Here is a 14,713-nt window from a genome sequence, read left to right as displayed (position 1 = left end):
TATGAGATCAATCTCCCTTTACGTTAAATATACACCTAAGGTCCTTTATTTATAATAGAAAAAATATGAACTAAGTCCAAAATACAAATAATAACAATCTAACTGAAGATAAAAGATAAAAGATAAAATATAAATATAAAACAAAGATAAGATATCTATTACAAACCTTTAAATTATTATTCGTTGATTTAGTATATATTTTACTTATTTTATATTAAAACATCGACAACTAAAAAATGAAAAGCAAACATCGATCATATTATGAACGTAAAATCACTCAATGTTATAAAACTATACTGATTCCTTTATTTATTAGAGATAAGTTAGCTATTATATATATATTTTCTTTTAAATGTGAAAAATGAAACAAGTTTAGAAGAAAATATTATTTTATTTGATATTTTTAGTATTATATTTTGAAAAAATAGAAATTAACAAGGCTAACTTAAAAATAATCCATAAATATCTCTTAACACCTAATTACAGCAATTTTACTTTAAAAAATATTTGTACATATTAAATTGAGTATAAGATTTAAAATATTTGGAAACATAGGTGCAAAGTATGACAGTAATATAAGCAATTTAAGTTGAAACAAGTAGCATCCAAAATTTTGTTTGTAGCGAATATGAAAGAAAGTGGCGGTGGGAGGTGAAGAACTTATAAAGGATAGGAATATCCACGCAAGTACTTAGAGTCCACACCTGACTCACGGACTAGAGCAATGCGTCCTGTTCGTGCCACCTGAAACACCACCAAATACACAAACACTTCAGATTCGTTACATCACAACCACATACAGGAAAAAAAAACCAGTATAGCCAACTCATAAGTTTTTGTATATCCTTTGGTCACCAATGGAGCTTTAAGTAATCAACTTCACCACTAGACCTAACATTAATAGCATACAGTCATGTGCAACAAGCTGTCTTCTCTCCAGATGGAAAAGGAATAAGCTTTCACCTCATTGCTTGTAAGAGTTTGCATTTCATCAATCAAGACTTGTTGTAATTTAGGATAATCAAGCAGGCAAAAGAAAAAACAAAAAAAAGGATATGATGGAAACTCACAATGATAACTCAATTAAAAATAGGACATGAATTACAAGTAGGTTGAATACATTTCCTAAGAGCAATAAGCCAATCTAATGTAGAGTCATGTAAAGGAGTTGATGAAGAAGGAGGATCCATGACATGAGAAGTTGTCGAAGGAGGACTTGAATCATGACACACTTTGGGGAGTATGGGAAGAGATCTTTGGGTCATTCATTGGTATTCATTGGTATATAAGTGAGTACAAACTTCACCTTTCAAACCAGTTTTGTAGGATTGAATTAGACTTAGAAGACAACAATTTAAAGAGTGCGTTAATTAGCTCAGAGAGACTAAATTGTGAGGACAATGTAGAATGTACAAGACAACACTAAGTGATCAAGGAACTTGACCAATTCCATGAGATGCAACTTTGGATCCATTACCTACATAATACCAAGGTGAACGTTTGGAAAAGAGACAAATGAGAATGAAGAGTTACTACTAGAAATATCATCAAAGATACCTAAATCAAGTATCCAAGGACATTGATCTTCCATAGATTAAGAAGTACAAGCTATTAAAACACTTCGCATAGAACAAGATTGACCTTCATGGTGAAAATCTTCATATTTAAGCCTCAAATACTCCCACTACTCCTCATGAGAAAAATTGGACTCTCCTTTTTTAGATTTCGACACATGGGTTGCCTTGTTTGGAAAACCATGCAAGGAGTAATAACTCTCTTGGGTATTGTTAAAACACTAAGACATTTTATTCATATATGAAAAGTGTAAGTTACAAGGTTATGGTATTCTATATATATATATATATAGAATACCATGACAGAACACAATTACACAATATAACCCACTTCTCAAGTTGGGTACACACACAAACAACATCAAACAACAACATAAACATAATACATTTTAACACTCCCCCTCAAGCTGGAGCATATAAATCATATGCACCAAGCTTGGAACATATAAACTGAATCCTAGGCCCTCTTAAAGACTTAGTAAAAATATCTGCAAATTGTTCATTAGAATTGACAAATTCTGTAATGAGATCCTTGGACAATAACTTCTCTCTGATGAAATGACAATCAATTTCTATATGTTTTGTTCTTTCATGGAACACTGGATTGGAGGCAATGTGAAGAGCTGCTTGGTTATCACAATACAACTTCATAGGCTTGTTTTCACAGAATTTTAATTTTTGAAGGAGTTGTTTGATCCATATAAGTTCACATGTAGCTATGGCCATAGATCGGTATTCAGCTTCTGCACTAGATCGAGCAACAACACTTTGTTTCTTGCTTTTCCATGATACAAGGTTCCCTCCAAGGAGTACACAATATCCTGTAGTAGATCTTCGATCATTCGGACAACCAGCCCAATCTGCATCACAATATCCTTCTAACTCAGTACTTCCCTTGTTCTCATACAATAGTCCATGACCTGGATTCCCTTTTACATATCTAAGGATGCGGACCACGGCATTCCAATGATCAATATGAGGATTTTGCATAAATTGGCTCACAACTCCCACTGGATAAGAAAGATCAGGTCTTGTTATGGTGAGATATATCAGTTTTCCAACCAACCTTCTGTATCTTTCTGGATCTGAGAAAGGTTCACCATGGTCTTTCATTAACTTTTTATTTGAGTCCATAGGACTATCAATGGGCTTGCAATCTGTCAGACCTGTTTCCTCCAAAATATCCAGGGCATATTTTCTTTGTGAAATGATGACTCCTTCTTTTGATTGTGCCACTTCAATACCAAGGAAATATTTCAACCGACCTAAGTCTTTAGTTTGAAAGTGGTTGAACAAATGATCCTTTAATTGAGCAATTCTTGCAACATCATTTCCTGTGATTACAATATCATCAACATAAACCATTAGATAAACACATTTATCAGGAGTAGAATGCCCATAAAACACTGAATGATCTGCTTCACATCGTTTTAATCCGAATTGTTGCACAACATGGCTAAATTTACCAAACCAAGCTCGAGGTGATTGTTTCAAACCGTAGAGTGAACGACGTAATTTACAAACTAACTTAGACTCCCCCTGAGCAACACAACTAAATCCAGGAGGTTGCTCCATGTATATCTCCTCTTCCAGATCACCATGAAGAAAGGCATTTTTAATATCCAACTGGTGAAGTGGCCATTGTCTAATGGCAGCCATGGCAAGAAATAGACGAACACTACTGATTTTGGCCACCGGAGAAAAAGTATCACCATAGTCGAGACCATAAACCTGAGTATATCCCTTTGCGACTAGACGAGCTTTAAGACGATCAATGGCACCAGTAGGACCAACTTTAATAGCATATACCCATCTGCATCCCACGGGTTTCTTATCAGGAGGAAGAGGTACAAGGTCCCAAGTGCCACTTTTGTCAAGTGCCTGCATTTCATCAATCATGGCTTGTCGCCATCCAGGGTGATCAAGTGCCTCACGAACATTATTAGGAACTTTGATGTTAGAAAGGGAGGAAACAAAGGAGAAATATGTAGGAGACAGACGATGGTAACTTAAAAAATTATAAACAGGATAAGGATTTCGAGTAGATCGAATACCTTTTCGAAGAGCAATAGGCCAAGCTTGATTTGAGTCAAGAGAGGACGAAGAGGATGAAGGATCCATGGTCTGAGAATCTGATGGAGAAGGAGCTGAGTCTCGAGGATCTTCAGGCACGGAGGAAGGTGGTTCAACAATATCTTGTGCATTCTGAGTTTGAGCTGAAGATGGAGAAGCGGGAATGACCAAGGGATCACATAATGGTATAGGAAGCATCTCTTCAACAGATGAAGGATACTCCTTGGAAGACAAGAAGAAGGGTGTATCCTCAAAAAAGGTGACATCAGAAGACATATAATACCTTCTTGTGGAGGGAGAATAACATCTATATCCTTTCTGAATGCGAGAATATCCCAAAAAGACACATTTAATAGACTTGGGAGAAAGTTTATCAAGACCAGGAGAAACATTATGGACAAAACATGTACACCCAAATACACGTGGGGGAATATGATATAGGGCGTCATTTGGAAAAATAACAGAATAAGGAACTTTATTCTCAAGAGAGGAAGACGGCATCCTATTGATTTGAAAACAGGCAGTGAGGATTGCATCCCCCCAATGATGAACAGGAACATTAGTATTTAACATCAGAGAACGTGCTGTTTCAATAAGATGTCTATTCTTTCTCTCAGCTATGCCATTTTGTTGTGGAGTGTGAGGACATGTTGACTGATGTAAAATTCCTTTGGAAGATAAAAATGAAGAAAATGCAGTAGAAAAATATTCCTTAGCATTATCACTTCTGAGAATTTTAATTGTCTTTCCAAATTGATTTTGAATTTCATTAACAAAGGACATAAAAATGGCTAAAAGTTCAGATCTCTCTTTCATAAGATAAACCCACGTACATCGAGAAAATTCATCAATGAAGGTTACAAAATAGTTAAAACCAAAGGAAGTAACCCGACTCGGTCCCCAAATATCAGAGTGAATGGTAGAAAAAATAGACTTACATCGTGTCTCAGATTTCTTTGGATAAGAAGATCTAACATGTTTTCCTAACTGACAAGACTCACAATCTAAGACAGGAATGTGTTTAAGACTTGGAACCATCAACTTCAGCTTAGACAAATTTGGGTGACCCAAACGATCATGTAAAATTTTAGGAGATGAAGTTGAAATGCAAGAAACAAGAGAGGTAGGTTTTAGGAAATACAATCCTCCTGACTCATATCCTTCTCCAATTCGACGACCCGTACCATGTTCCTGTATGACAAAGGAAGTAGCAGTAAATGTTATAGAACAATTTAATGAACGTGTCAATTGACTCACGGACATTAAGTTATAAGGACAATGAGGAATATACAAAACAGAATTTAAGTTCAGTGAGGGAGATAAAGACACTTTGCCGATTCCTTGAGATGTCAATTTGGATCCATTGGCAATAGTAACTAACTGAGGAACTTTTTGAGAGGTAATGGAGGAAAACAAACGAGTGTTACCAGACAAATGATTTGAGGCACCTGAATCAAGAATCCATGAATCTTGACATTCCGCAGATTGTGAGATACGTGCACTTGACATACTTGGCACTAAAGGAAACTGACAATGGCCAGTGGATTTCTCAAACTTGTATCTCAAAAATTCTTGATACTCTTCATTTGAACATTGCACATACCCACTTCGACTACTATGGCATCCTCCATTAGCTCCGTTCCTTGAAGTGGCAGATAAGGAGAAATTAGTTTTAGTAGACGATGTCATTCTAGATTTGTGAGTAGGATCCAAAAAGAAACAAGGTCTTATGACTATGGGAAATCAGAATCCCTCTTCAACCATACTAAGAAATGAAGCTCTCCAATGTGAAATTTAAGAGAGAAAACCCTAGGTGCAAACAACAACTACCAAACCAGCGAAGCAAGGGGCCAAAACACGCTGAGGAAGCTACGAAAAACTGTCTGCAATGGCACAGTGTCGACCCAGCACAGAGAAGGTTGCGCGTGAGGAACACGCGCCGGAGAGTCGCCGGAAACAGGCGGCGCGTGAGGACCACGCGCCGGGAACTTGCTGGAGATAGGTGGCGCGTGGCGGCGCGTGAAGAGGAGTCTGCTCTTGACTCCGACGATGTTGGCCGTCGCTCGAGAAGACGGTCCAGATCCGCTGGTCACCGGTCAAAACCGTGACGGTGGCCGGACGGTGGCCGGCGTAGATCGGAGAGAAGCTGCGCGTGGAGGAGCGTGTGGAGGTTTCTGAGGAAGCGGCCACCAGGGTTGGGTCGCGCTTCACTAGGCGAACCTAACCCTCAACTTTGCCTGACAAACGGCGGCGGCGGACGGCGGCGGCGGCGACGGTGATAGCATCGGCGGCGGCGGAAACTGGCGGCGACAGCAGTGGCACACTGGGTCTGGCTCTTGATACCATGTTAAAACACTAAGACATTTTATTCATATATGAAAAGTGTAAGTTACAAGGTTATGGTATTCTATATATATATATATATAGAATACCATGACAGAACACAATTACACAATATAACCCACTTCTCAAGTTGGGTACACACACAAACAACATCAAACAACAACATAAACATAATACATTTTAACAGGTATGACCCATTCTTTTGGGATACGTGCATTGGAAACGTTCACTCTAGCTACCATTAACTAGGAAGGGAACTTTTGGAGAATGATAAACGAGAAATAAGTTACCAACGAAAATATGATAAAAGACCTTGAGCCAAGTATCTACAGACATTAACCTTCCATAGATCAAGAAATAAAAGTTGTTAAAATACTTTGCACCGAAGAATATTGACCTAGATGGTGAATTTTTTTCAGATTTAAGTCTCAAATACTACTTGTACTCTTCATCATAAAACTTGGACACTCTGTTTTCAAATTTAGATACATGGATTGCCTTCTTTGCAAATCCGTGCAAGGAGTAGTAACTCTCTCGGGTATAACCCATTCTTTTGCCCTATGTGCATTGAGAAAATCCACTCTAGCCACCATGTCCTCAGTCAAGTATCCATGGACATTGACTTTCCAGAAATTGAGAAAACACTTAGCACCAAATATGACTGAAATTAATGGAACGAGGTGTTTAAACAAGTCAAGTGTCACAGCAAAAATATTCAGCATGTAAGAAAAAAAAGTGCAAAACATACCTCGCAAATTCCATATGGTTCTAACAATCTCTGCAATGCAACCATCTTGTCCAAATCTCCAGTGAGCTAGTTCAAGATCATTTCAATTAGATTTTTAAAAAAATTGAAAATAACCAAAGAATTCATGTTGTGTGGCAGACATTTTGAATGTAGCAAAATACTTTGAAACAAACAAATAAATTTTCTGTCATCAGTGTTGCCTTGAGCAAAAAGAACTAACCTGCTCTTTGAAAAACTTTAAGATTAGTTGAAACGACAAATAATAACATTGAAGCACAGGGAACAAAAGTTTACACCAATATGTTATCATCGGTTCTTAACTTCTACTTATTACACCTTTTTGTTTTTTGAGGAAAAACACCACAGACACTTTTGTCACTAAATTTAATCCAAAAGAAAAATAAAGTTAAAAAGGTTAGTGTACAATGCTATTTTTTCCTTACAATTATAACTTTTAAGATGGAAACAATTCTATTTCTGATAGTTAATAATCTCAAGAAAGAAAGAATACGGATGTGGAAAGCTGCAGACAGCAGGGATAAAAGGATTCTTGTACATTTGGATGCTAGATCAATAGCTTAATGTCCTCTATTTTCATGAGCTAGAAAAAGCTATACGACAAACTGAGGACCAGTTGAATCTCTGGTACCCTGCCTAATTGGTCGTGACTCTATTTCCTGTTGGAACAAATCTGGATGTTAGATCCAACAGATATTAAACTGGAAAGAATGCACGATCCTATGACCTCGTAGAACAGTAACATTCAGCTAAAGTAAATAGGTTTTAGTGCGAATTGTAGGTACAGTATAGTCCCCAAATTCAACATTCTTTGCACAGAAGTGGCATCTAGCATTCACCAAGTTTGTCAGTATCAATATAAGTTGATGGTAAATAAGATCCTATATCACTTGATTGAAAAGTGCACACAAAACTCACCTCCAAAGTTATTGTGTGATCAGATACATCAACAGCTCTGGCCCGGAATATGCTGGCGATATCGAGGACATCACGCCGTGCAGCAGCATTTACAGCAATCTTTATTAGCATTAATTCTCGTTCAGCAAATGGCAAGTGGGTGATATCACGTACCTGAAGTAAATATCAGTCTAACTCAATAAAGAAAATAATAAAATGCTCAAATATTTATCCATTCTACCAATCTAGTTCTCAACAGATAAGGAAGAAACAAAAGATTGACTGATAAGAATGTATGCATCAAGGAAGAGTAGAAAGTTTTTCAAATTCAAATTCCAGAGTAAGAAGGAAGGTCAGGCACCGAGAAATTAGAAAGGTTTTTAAAAAAGACTAATGCAGGTTACTTGTGTTCCCGGATACTCTTTATTATTCACTTCATATTAAGAAACACAAGATTCACTAAATTCAACCTATATTTAACTCCCAACAAAGGTTTCCAACACAAATGTCTTCTGGTAGCCAGGTGCACCAAAAAAAGAGAAATTTTATGTGGTTTAAACTACAGTTAACTACAGGCTTATCTCCATGGGAAAAAACAAGGGCGAAAGTCTCTATGATTAATGGTTTGAAAGATTACCTACTCGATGATGACATCTGTAGTTTAAAGAAATATCCTAACAACTTCAATAAATTCCTTATCCCAATAAACCGATATCCTTACAGCAGTTGCAATTTTTGTTCACTCTGTAGTAACTACTGGTTTTACAATATAACAGGACTATACCATGGACGTACAGTTTCAGGCCTACCAAGGATTAGTATGTTCCTCCTTCTCTTCCAAAGTTTCACCACAAATTACAAGGAAGAAAAAATAAAAAAACTTAAACAAGCACTTAGATGTTTGGGAAACGTTATTTTCAAACCTCAAAAAAATGGCAAAAGTATGTGAATAAATAAAAAATAAACTTAATCAAGCACTCAAAGTGCCACAAGACACTGCAAACAGTAACAACTAAAAAATATCACTCAAGCAAATAATTTCTTTATTGATATGATGCATTTGTTTTTCATAGAGATTTTGAACCTCATGCAGCTCTACTAGCTTATAGAGTTGCTGCACCAGCTTGCTGATTGTCTCATCTGTCCCGGGAACCACAGTTGTAAGTCTTGAAAGTCCTTCAACTTCTGCATGTCCTACCGCTAAACTCTGAAGATAACAAAGTAGATGAGAAATCGAGAAACCAGAAGCATTTGACTTGTGTGTTTGTGATACAGAAATATTAAAGAAAAGAACCTGAATGTTATAGCCCCTTCTAGCAAAAACTCCTGTAACAATATTTAGAACCCCAGGAGAATCATTCACAAGCATGGATAAAGTGTGTGATCGAATTCCGCTGACCTGAAGGCAATATCCAACAGTAAGACAGTTCCAAGCATTGCGATTCAGAAATTGATGAAAATCACATGCTTATGTACAACAAACATATACTACCTTTGACTCCTCACAAGCATAAAAAAATTGTAATCAGAACTAAGATTTCAAAGGTGACAAAATTAGGAAGCACTTTTGAACTAAAGTTTTTTGTCCCGAGACTTCAGGGTTAGAATTAAGACTCAATAAACATTTAGTACTTGATTTCTGAAATACAAAATCACACAAGCACAGCTTAATTAAATCTAAGATATTGGGAAAACCCCAAAGCCTGTATTAACTAGAGATAGAATCGGAAATTCTGACGGGCAGAACCTGAAATCCAAACCAAGTAGAAATTGCAGAGTAAAAACTTGCAAGTGAAATACCACACCGCAGTTGAGAGACTCTCCAGTTTTGCCCCACTCCCCACCCAAAGAAAAAATAAACTTAAAATATGGTTAATTGAAAGACTAACTTCATAAAAGAGAAAATACATAATATGTCCACGAGCACTTCTATCTAAATTGGTCAGATGCACATAGATGTAAGTTAAGACTTACACAATGGTAATGAAACTAGCGCAACCCATTGTTAGGGCTTTTGTCAAGGTAAAAATAAAACTACACAGCTCAATTAAGAAGGTTGGAATTCTGGGGTTTGACGTATTAAGGGAGGAAGAGTGATAAAAGAGAATGAAAAACTACGATACTTTTTGGTTTGATAAAACATTTTGTTTCACTTTTAATTGCAAAATGCCACCTTGTCTTCACAATTTGGTTTGTAAAAGAAATAACGAAAAAAAAAATTATTGATCTGTTTTCACTATTTCTTATGCAAACTGTTGAAAATAAGAAATAAAGTGAAAACAGAAGTTTTATTAAACCAAATGACCCATTATATTTACAATGTATTGATAAAATAAACAAATAAGGTAACTAATACTATAAGATGACAAGGAAACTGGGAAACATTCCTAGAGAACCTTATGTCCTTTTTGGATACCTACATGTATTCTCGAACAAATATATTCAAATATGTACCCAAAAAGTCATAGAAACTACATCACTATTCAAATCGAACTCCATAGGGGAAACATAAAAAAAAACCATGAATTAAAAGAAAACTAGAAAAGGGATGCATTTAATGACAATAAGCAACTACAAACCATCTTACATCATCATCATTGAGGACACCCCAGTGAGCATCAAGTACTTGATTGACTGTAAAACTCTCTGAAGGTTCTATAGGATAAACATCTCCCTTCACACAAGCAAACGTGTCAAAATGAACGGTCAGAAACTAGATCTCGTTTTACTATCTAGCAAATAAAGCCAAGTAAAGAAGGGGACGGGGGCATATTGAACGTGCAGTAATGGAGTGCATTTATGCTAATTTATTCTTTGCAATAGTCACTGATTTGTTCTTCTTTAGCCCATCATTGAAATTCTATGAATTTAAAAATTAAGTTAAATAAAGAGCCAAAACAATGTAAATCCAAGCACAATATATTACCACACTCAGGCATGACCTAAAATATGTCATTCAATTTCTACCACGACCTAGCAAGTGATATGAACCAAATAATTGTTCTGAATTATGGTATTGAAGGAAGATGGAATACATAAAAGAAAAGTATACAGATAATGAACAAAGTCACAATCAACAATAAAAATTCAATTCTATAGACCTACTAGCCTCTTAAAAAAACAATGAAAAAGGAAAAAAAAAAAGCACAACTGTGAAAATACAAAATTTTAAAAATAAATGGGAAAAAAGATTCAAGAAATATGAAAAAAAAATGGAGAATGTAGAGAGCCTTCCCAGTTGCATCATGTAAGAAATGACACTGTTCAGAATATAGCACACATAATACCAAAGAGGACATGTAAACACAATTTTGTACCAGAAAAAACTCAAGGGAAACGCTACTGTTGGAAGTCCCACATCGACTAGAGATAAGGCCAAATTATAATATATAAATGAGGTGCAAACCTCACCTTACAAGCCGATTTTGTGGGGATGAGTTAGGCATAAACTCACTTTCTAATATGGTATCAGAGCCAGGTCAGAGCCTATCCTAGCGAGTTCTAAGTGGGCATTCTATTCTTCTATTCCACCCGCTATCGGGCCGTTATCGGACCACCCAATTTCTACTATCACGCACGAGATGTCTATACCTCGGCGTGAAGGGGGTGTGTTGGAAGTCCCACATCGACTAGAGATAAGGCCAAATTATAATATATAAATGAGGTGCAAACCTCACCTTACAAGCCGATTTTGTGGGGATGAGTTAGGCATAAACTCACTTTCTAATAGCTACATTCTTAAAGGTGAGCAGTTATACTCCAGTCAGATGCTCAAAAGAATTGCACAAAGTACAAAACCATCATGAAACTTCAGCCCATGTGTTTACCAAAAACATTTTAGCTAAAGATTAAAATATATTCCAAAGCCCAAGAGACAAAAGGTGTTTGATTTTAAAGACCATTAGCTGCATTGTTAATAGTGTTTGAGATAAGCATAAGCCTTGAAACCATTTTCCAAAATTTCCCTAGTGTAATTTTACTCCAGCAAACTAAGTTTCTTCATGATTTCTAAATTTAAAATAGGTTTAAATGGAAACGGGAGAGTTAAAGAGTAAATATCATACCCCCACAGGCGTATCATTTTTGGCAACAGGATTCACATTTTTTGCTCCCACAAGGGCATTAACAGGTGTTTTTCTTTCAAGATCTGGATAAGACGCAGCTGAATACCGCCAAAATGGAGCAGACGCACCCATCTTTTCCCTTCTTAATGCAATCTAAGAATAGTTACATCATCCAATAATAATGAATTAGTAAATTTTGCTCAGCCTTACAATATAATGCTCAACAAAGTGGACAACATACAAAAGTTATGGAAATTTCTTAGGTACTCAATTGAAGTTTCAACCTTTCCAGTTCTAGCTATTTCTTTAATTCCAAACTTGCTAAAATTTCTTTTAACCGCAGCCATCTTCCCTGGATCTCCAGTGACCTGTAATTAGCAGAACAACTCATCTAAAACTATGACCTGATTTTATGTCCAATAATAGCTGATGACAAATTGCAAGTAATGATAATGGTGTGACTAAATAATAGTTAAATGGAAAGAAAATATGAGACAAACACTTAATAAAAAAAGGTTAAAAACATCTACCCAGCTCATCAGTGCACTATTTATTCCCAATATTATTTAAAGATAATCAAAATCCTGTTTGTGTAAAAATGAATGTCAGGAAATGAAAAACAAAATAACTAAAAGTGGCCAGTCCAACAAGTAAACCACATACAGTAATACTAAAACCTTAGCATCCAAATTTTACAACTATTAATGCATTGAAAGGAAGAGTATACGAATACATGTAACATATTCCCCACACGAGCTGTTTACAAGACTGTATATCTGTGCCACACTAGTAGAATACAATGTACCTCCAATAGTAAACGACTATCTAAATGAAACAGCAGTGATACTATTTCCCCACTTTACAAGTACAATCCAATTGATTGTGAAGCCACGGCCAATTAACAATACCTACTGCAAAAACAAAGGCCCGGCAGCAAGATACCAGAACACAATAGCTTCGGTAGCTTCAATTTTTGTCAAATGATCCTTCATTGTGGTGGCACAAACAGCACTGTTGAACCAATTGACATTTTAAAATATTTGATTCATAGCAACGGTTAAGCTTTGAGCACTTTGGAATTTGAAAAAATTATGCTTACAATTGAGTGGGATTTAACTTGTAACACGTACACAAGTCACTCTCAAAATTTTCTCTAAACAAATACATAAATTGAATGTATTATTATAAGGAGACAAATAGCCCAAAAAGTAACCGTCATGAAGGCATTAACAAATATTCTCAAGTAACTAAGGTCAGTGGAATAACAAGAAATGCACGGTCCGCATACCCTTGCCTTCTATTACTATTAGTTTTACAAGATGCGTATAAATACAGCGTGCACTAACATGTAAATTGAAACATATTAAAAGGTGTCCAGCACTAACCTCAATTGTCACCGAATGCTCGGAGATATCGACAATCTTAGCTCTAAAAATGTCCACCAACCACTTCAACTGAGAATATCCCATCAAAAGAATAAATAAATAGAAGCAAACAAAAAACAAAAACACATACACATAACAGATGCAAGCTCATACAACAACCACAAACCACTAAACAGCTACCTCCGCATGGTGCTTCGGATCAGCATGCACTTTTATGAGCATCAATTCACGTTCGACCTGCGGTTCCTTAGAAAGATCCTCTACCTGGAAAGCAAACAACACAAACAGAATCAGCGTGGACGCTTCCTTCACATTGTCTCGAAACCTTCACTAACAAACACTTTTTCCAAATTAGCATCACAATAAAATGCTAATTACAAAACTCCCGCGTTATTCTGCGAACAGAAGTGAACCTTCAAAACGTTGACGAGCTTCTGAAGCTGCTCCACGACTTGGCGCAGCACCTTATCGGTCCCTGACACGACAATGGTGAAGAGCGCCCTGTCTTCATTGAGGCCAACGGCGAGCGATTCGATATTGTATCCTCTCCGCGCGAAAACGCCGGCAATCCTATTTATCATTCCGCTCTCATCGCCGACGAACACCGAAATCGTGTGACGCCGAACCCTGCATTGTAAACAGAAATCATCAATTAGAAACGATTCGGAACACTAGCTAACATAAGTAAGGAAGTGAATGAAAGGGAACAGAATAGGAAGACATGCTTTGAGCGAGCGGGAGAGGGCGGAGAGGGAGGGGTGCTGGCGGAGACCGTTGTGGTAGAGGAGGTGGCGGCGGAGACTGTGAGTTTGTGGGCGCTGAAGGTGTGAGGTGTGAAGAAGGAAGGTATTTTGAGAGAGAAGAGATGCTTAGGTTGAAGAGAAGGGAATTTGAGGGTTGGGATTGGGGTTAGAGTGGCTGCCATTCCCTCGAGGCAAACAAAGTGAGAGCAACGGTGGTGGCGGCAGCAGCAGAGAATGTGTGACAGTGAGCGCAACTTGTGTGCTTCCTCTACTACTTCTACTGCATTATGGACACGATTTTTACTTTGCTTTTTTATAAATATTATAATTAAAAATATATAACTACTTTTTATTTCAATTGATAGCATATTTAGTCAATTTATTACATTACAATATAGGCTAAATGGTATTTTTATCTTGAAAATGTAAAATTATGTCCTTTAAACATTTTTTTTAGATCAGTTTAAAGTATCTTTTGTTTGGAAAATGCAAAACTAAAATTTGCTGCTCCCCAATGTCATATTTAAATGTATATAGTATTATATATTAATTATTAGTTATAATATATAATACATAAAAACATGTAACATACATAATGCATTTACATGTTATATATATTTATATTTATAACAAATTATATTGTATAATTAAAAATACTCTAGCCAAGAAATTCGATACATGCTCTAACCTCTCCATGGTATTAATATACCCAATATATGTTATACATGTAATAAATATAGCATAATAGGTCGAAAATATTTTAACTAATCGCAACTAAATAGATGAGTTTAACAAACATAACATTAAATAAGTAAATTAATGTAATTTAATTAAAAACACAAACTCAATCATATACTTTCCAGATCAA

General features: G+C 36.3%; 1 protein-coding gene across 2 annotated transcripts; it reads right to left on the bottom strand.

Annotated features, from left to right (window-relative positions):
- Positions 1 to 512: 512 nt before the first annotated feature.
- Positions 513 to 14,134, bottom strand: LOC108323491 (acetolactate synthase small subunit 2, chloroplastic). 2 transcript variants are annotated; one of them, XM_017555968.2, is made up of 12 exons: positions 13,828 to 14,133; positions 13,516 to 13,729; positions 13,283 to 13,366; positions 13,103 to 13,171; positions 12,002 to 12,085; positions 11,718 to 11,870; positions 10,241 to 10,327; positions 8,948 to 9,052; positions 8,738 to 8,860; positions 7,675 to 7,827; positions 6,739 to 6,804; positions 513 to 744 (listed from the first exon to the last, which is right to left on the bottom strand). In XM_017555968.2, the coding sequence occupies exons 1-12, from the start codon at positions 14,025 to 14,027 to the stop codon at positions 661 to 663; spliced, it is 1,422 nt and encodes a 473-aa protein (XP_017411457.1). In that variant the 5' UTR covers positions 14,028 to 14,133; the 3' UTR covers positions 513 to 660. The 2 variants fall into 2 exon arrangements, with proteins under 2 accessions (XP_017411457.1, XP_052732739.1); XM_052876779.1 differs by lacking the exon at positions 513 to 744 and adding an exon at positions 6,411 to 6,651 and having other exon boundaries at positions 13,828 to 14,134.
- Between the last annotated feature and the right edge of the window lie 579 nt (positions 14,135 to 14,713).

The sequence above is a fragment of the Vigna angularis genome, chromosome 1 (assembly GCF_016808095.1).
Source record: "Vigna angularis cultivar LongXiaoDou No.4 chromosome 1, ASM1680809v1, whole genome shotgun sequence".
Classification (NCBI taxonomy): Eukaryota; Viridiplantae; Streptophyta; class Magnoliopsida; order Fabales; family Fabaceae; genus Vigna; species Vigna angularis.
Note: the sequence above shows the minus strand (reverse complement) of the source record. Positions and strands in the feature narration are given on the sequence as shown.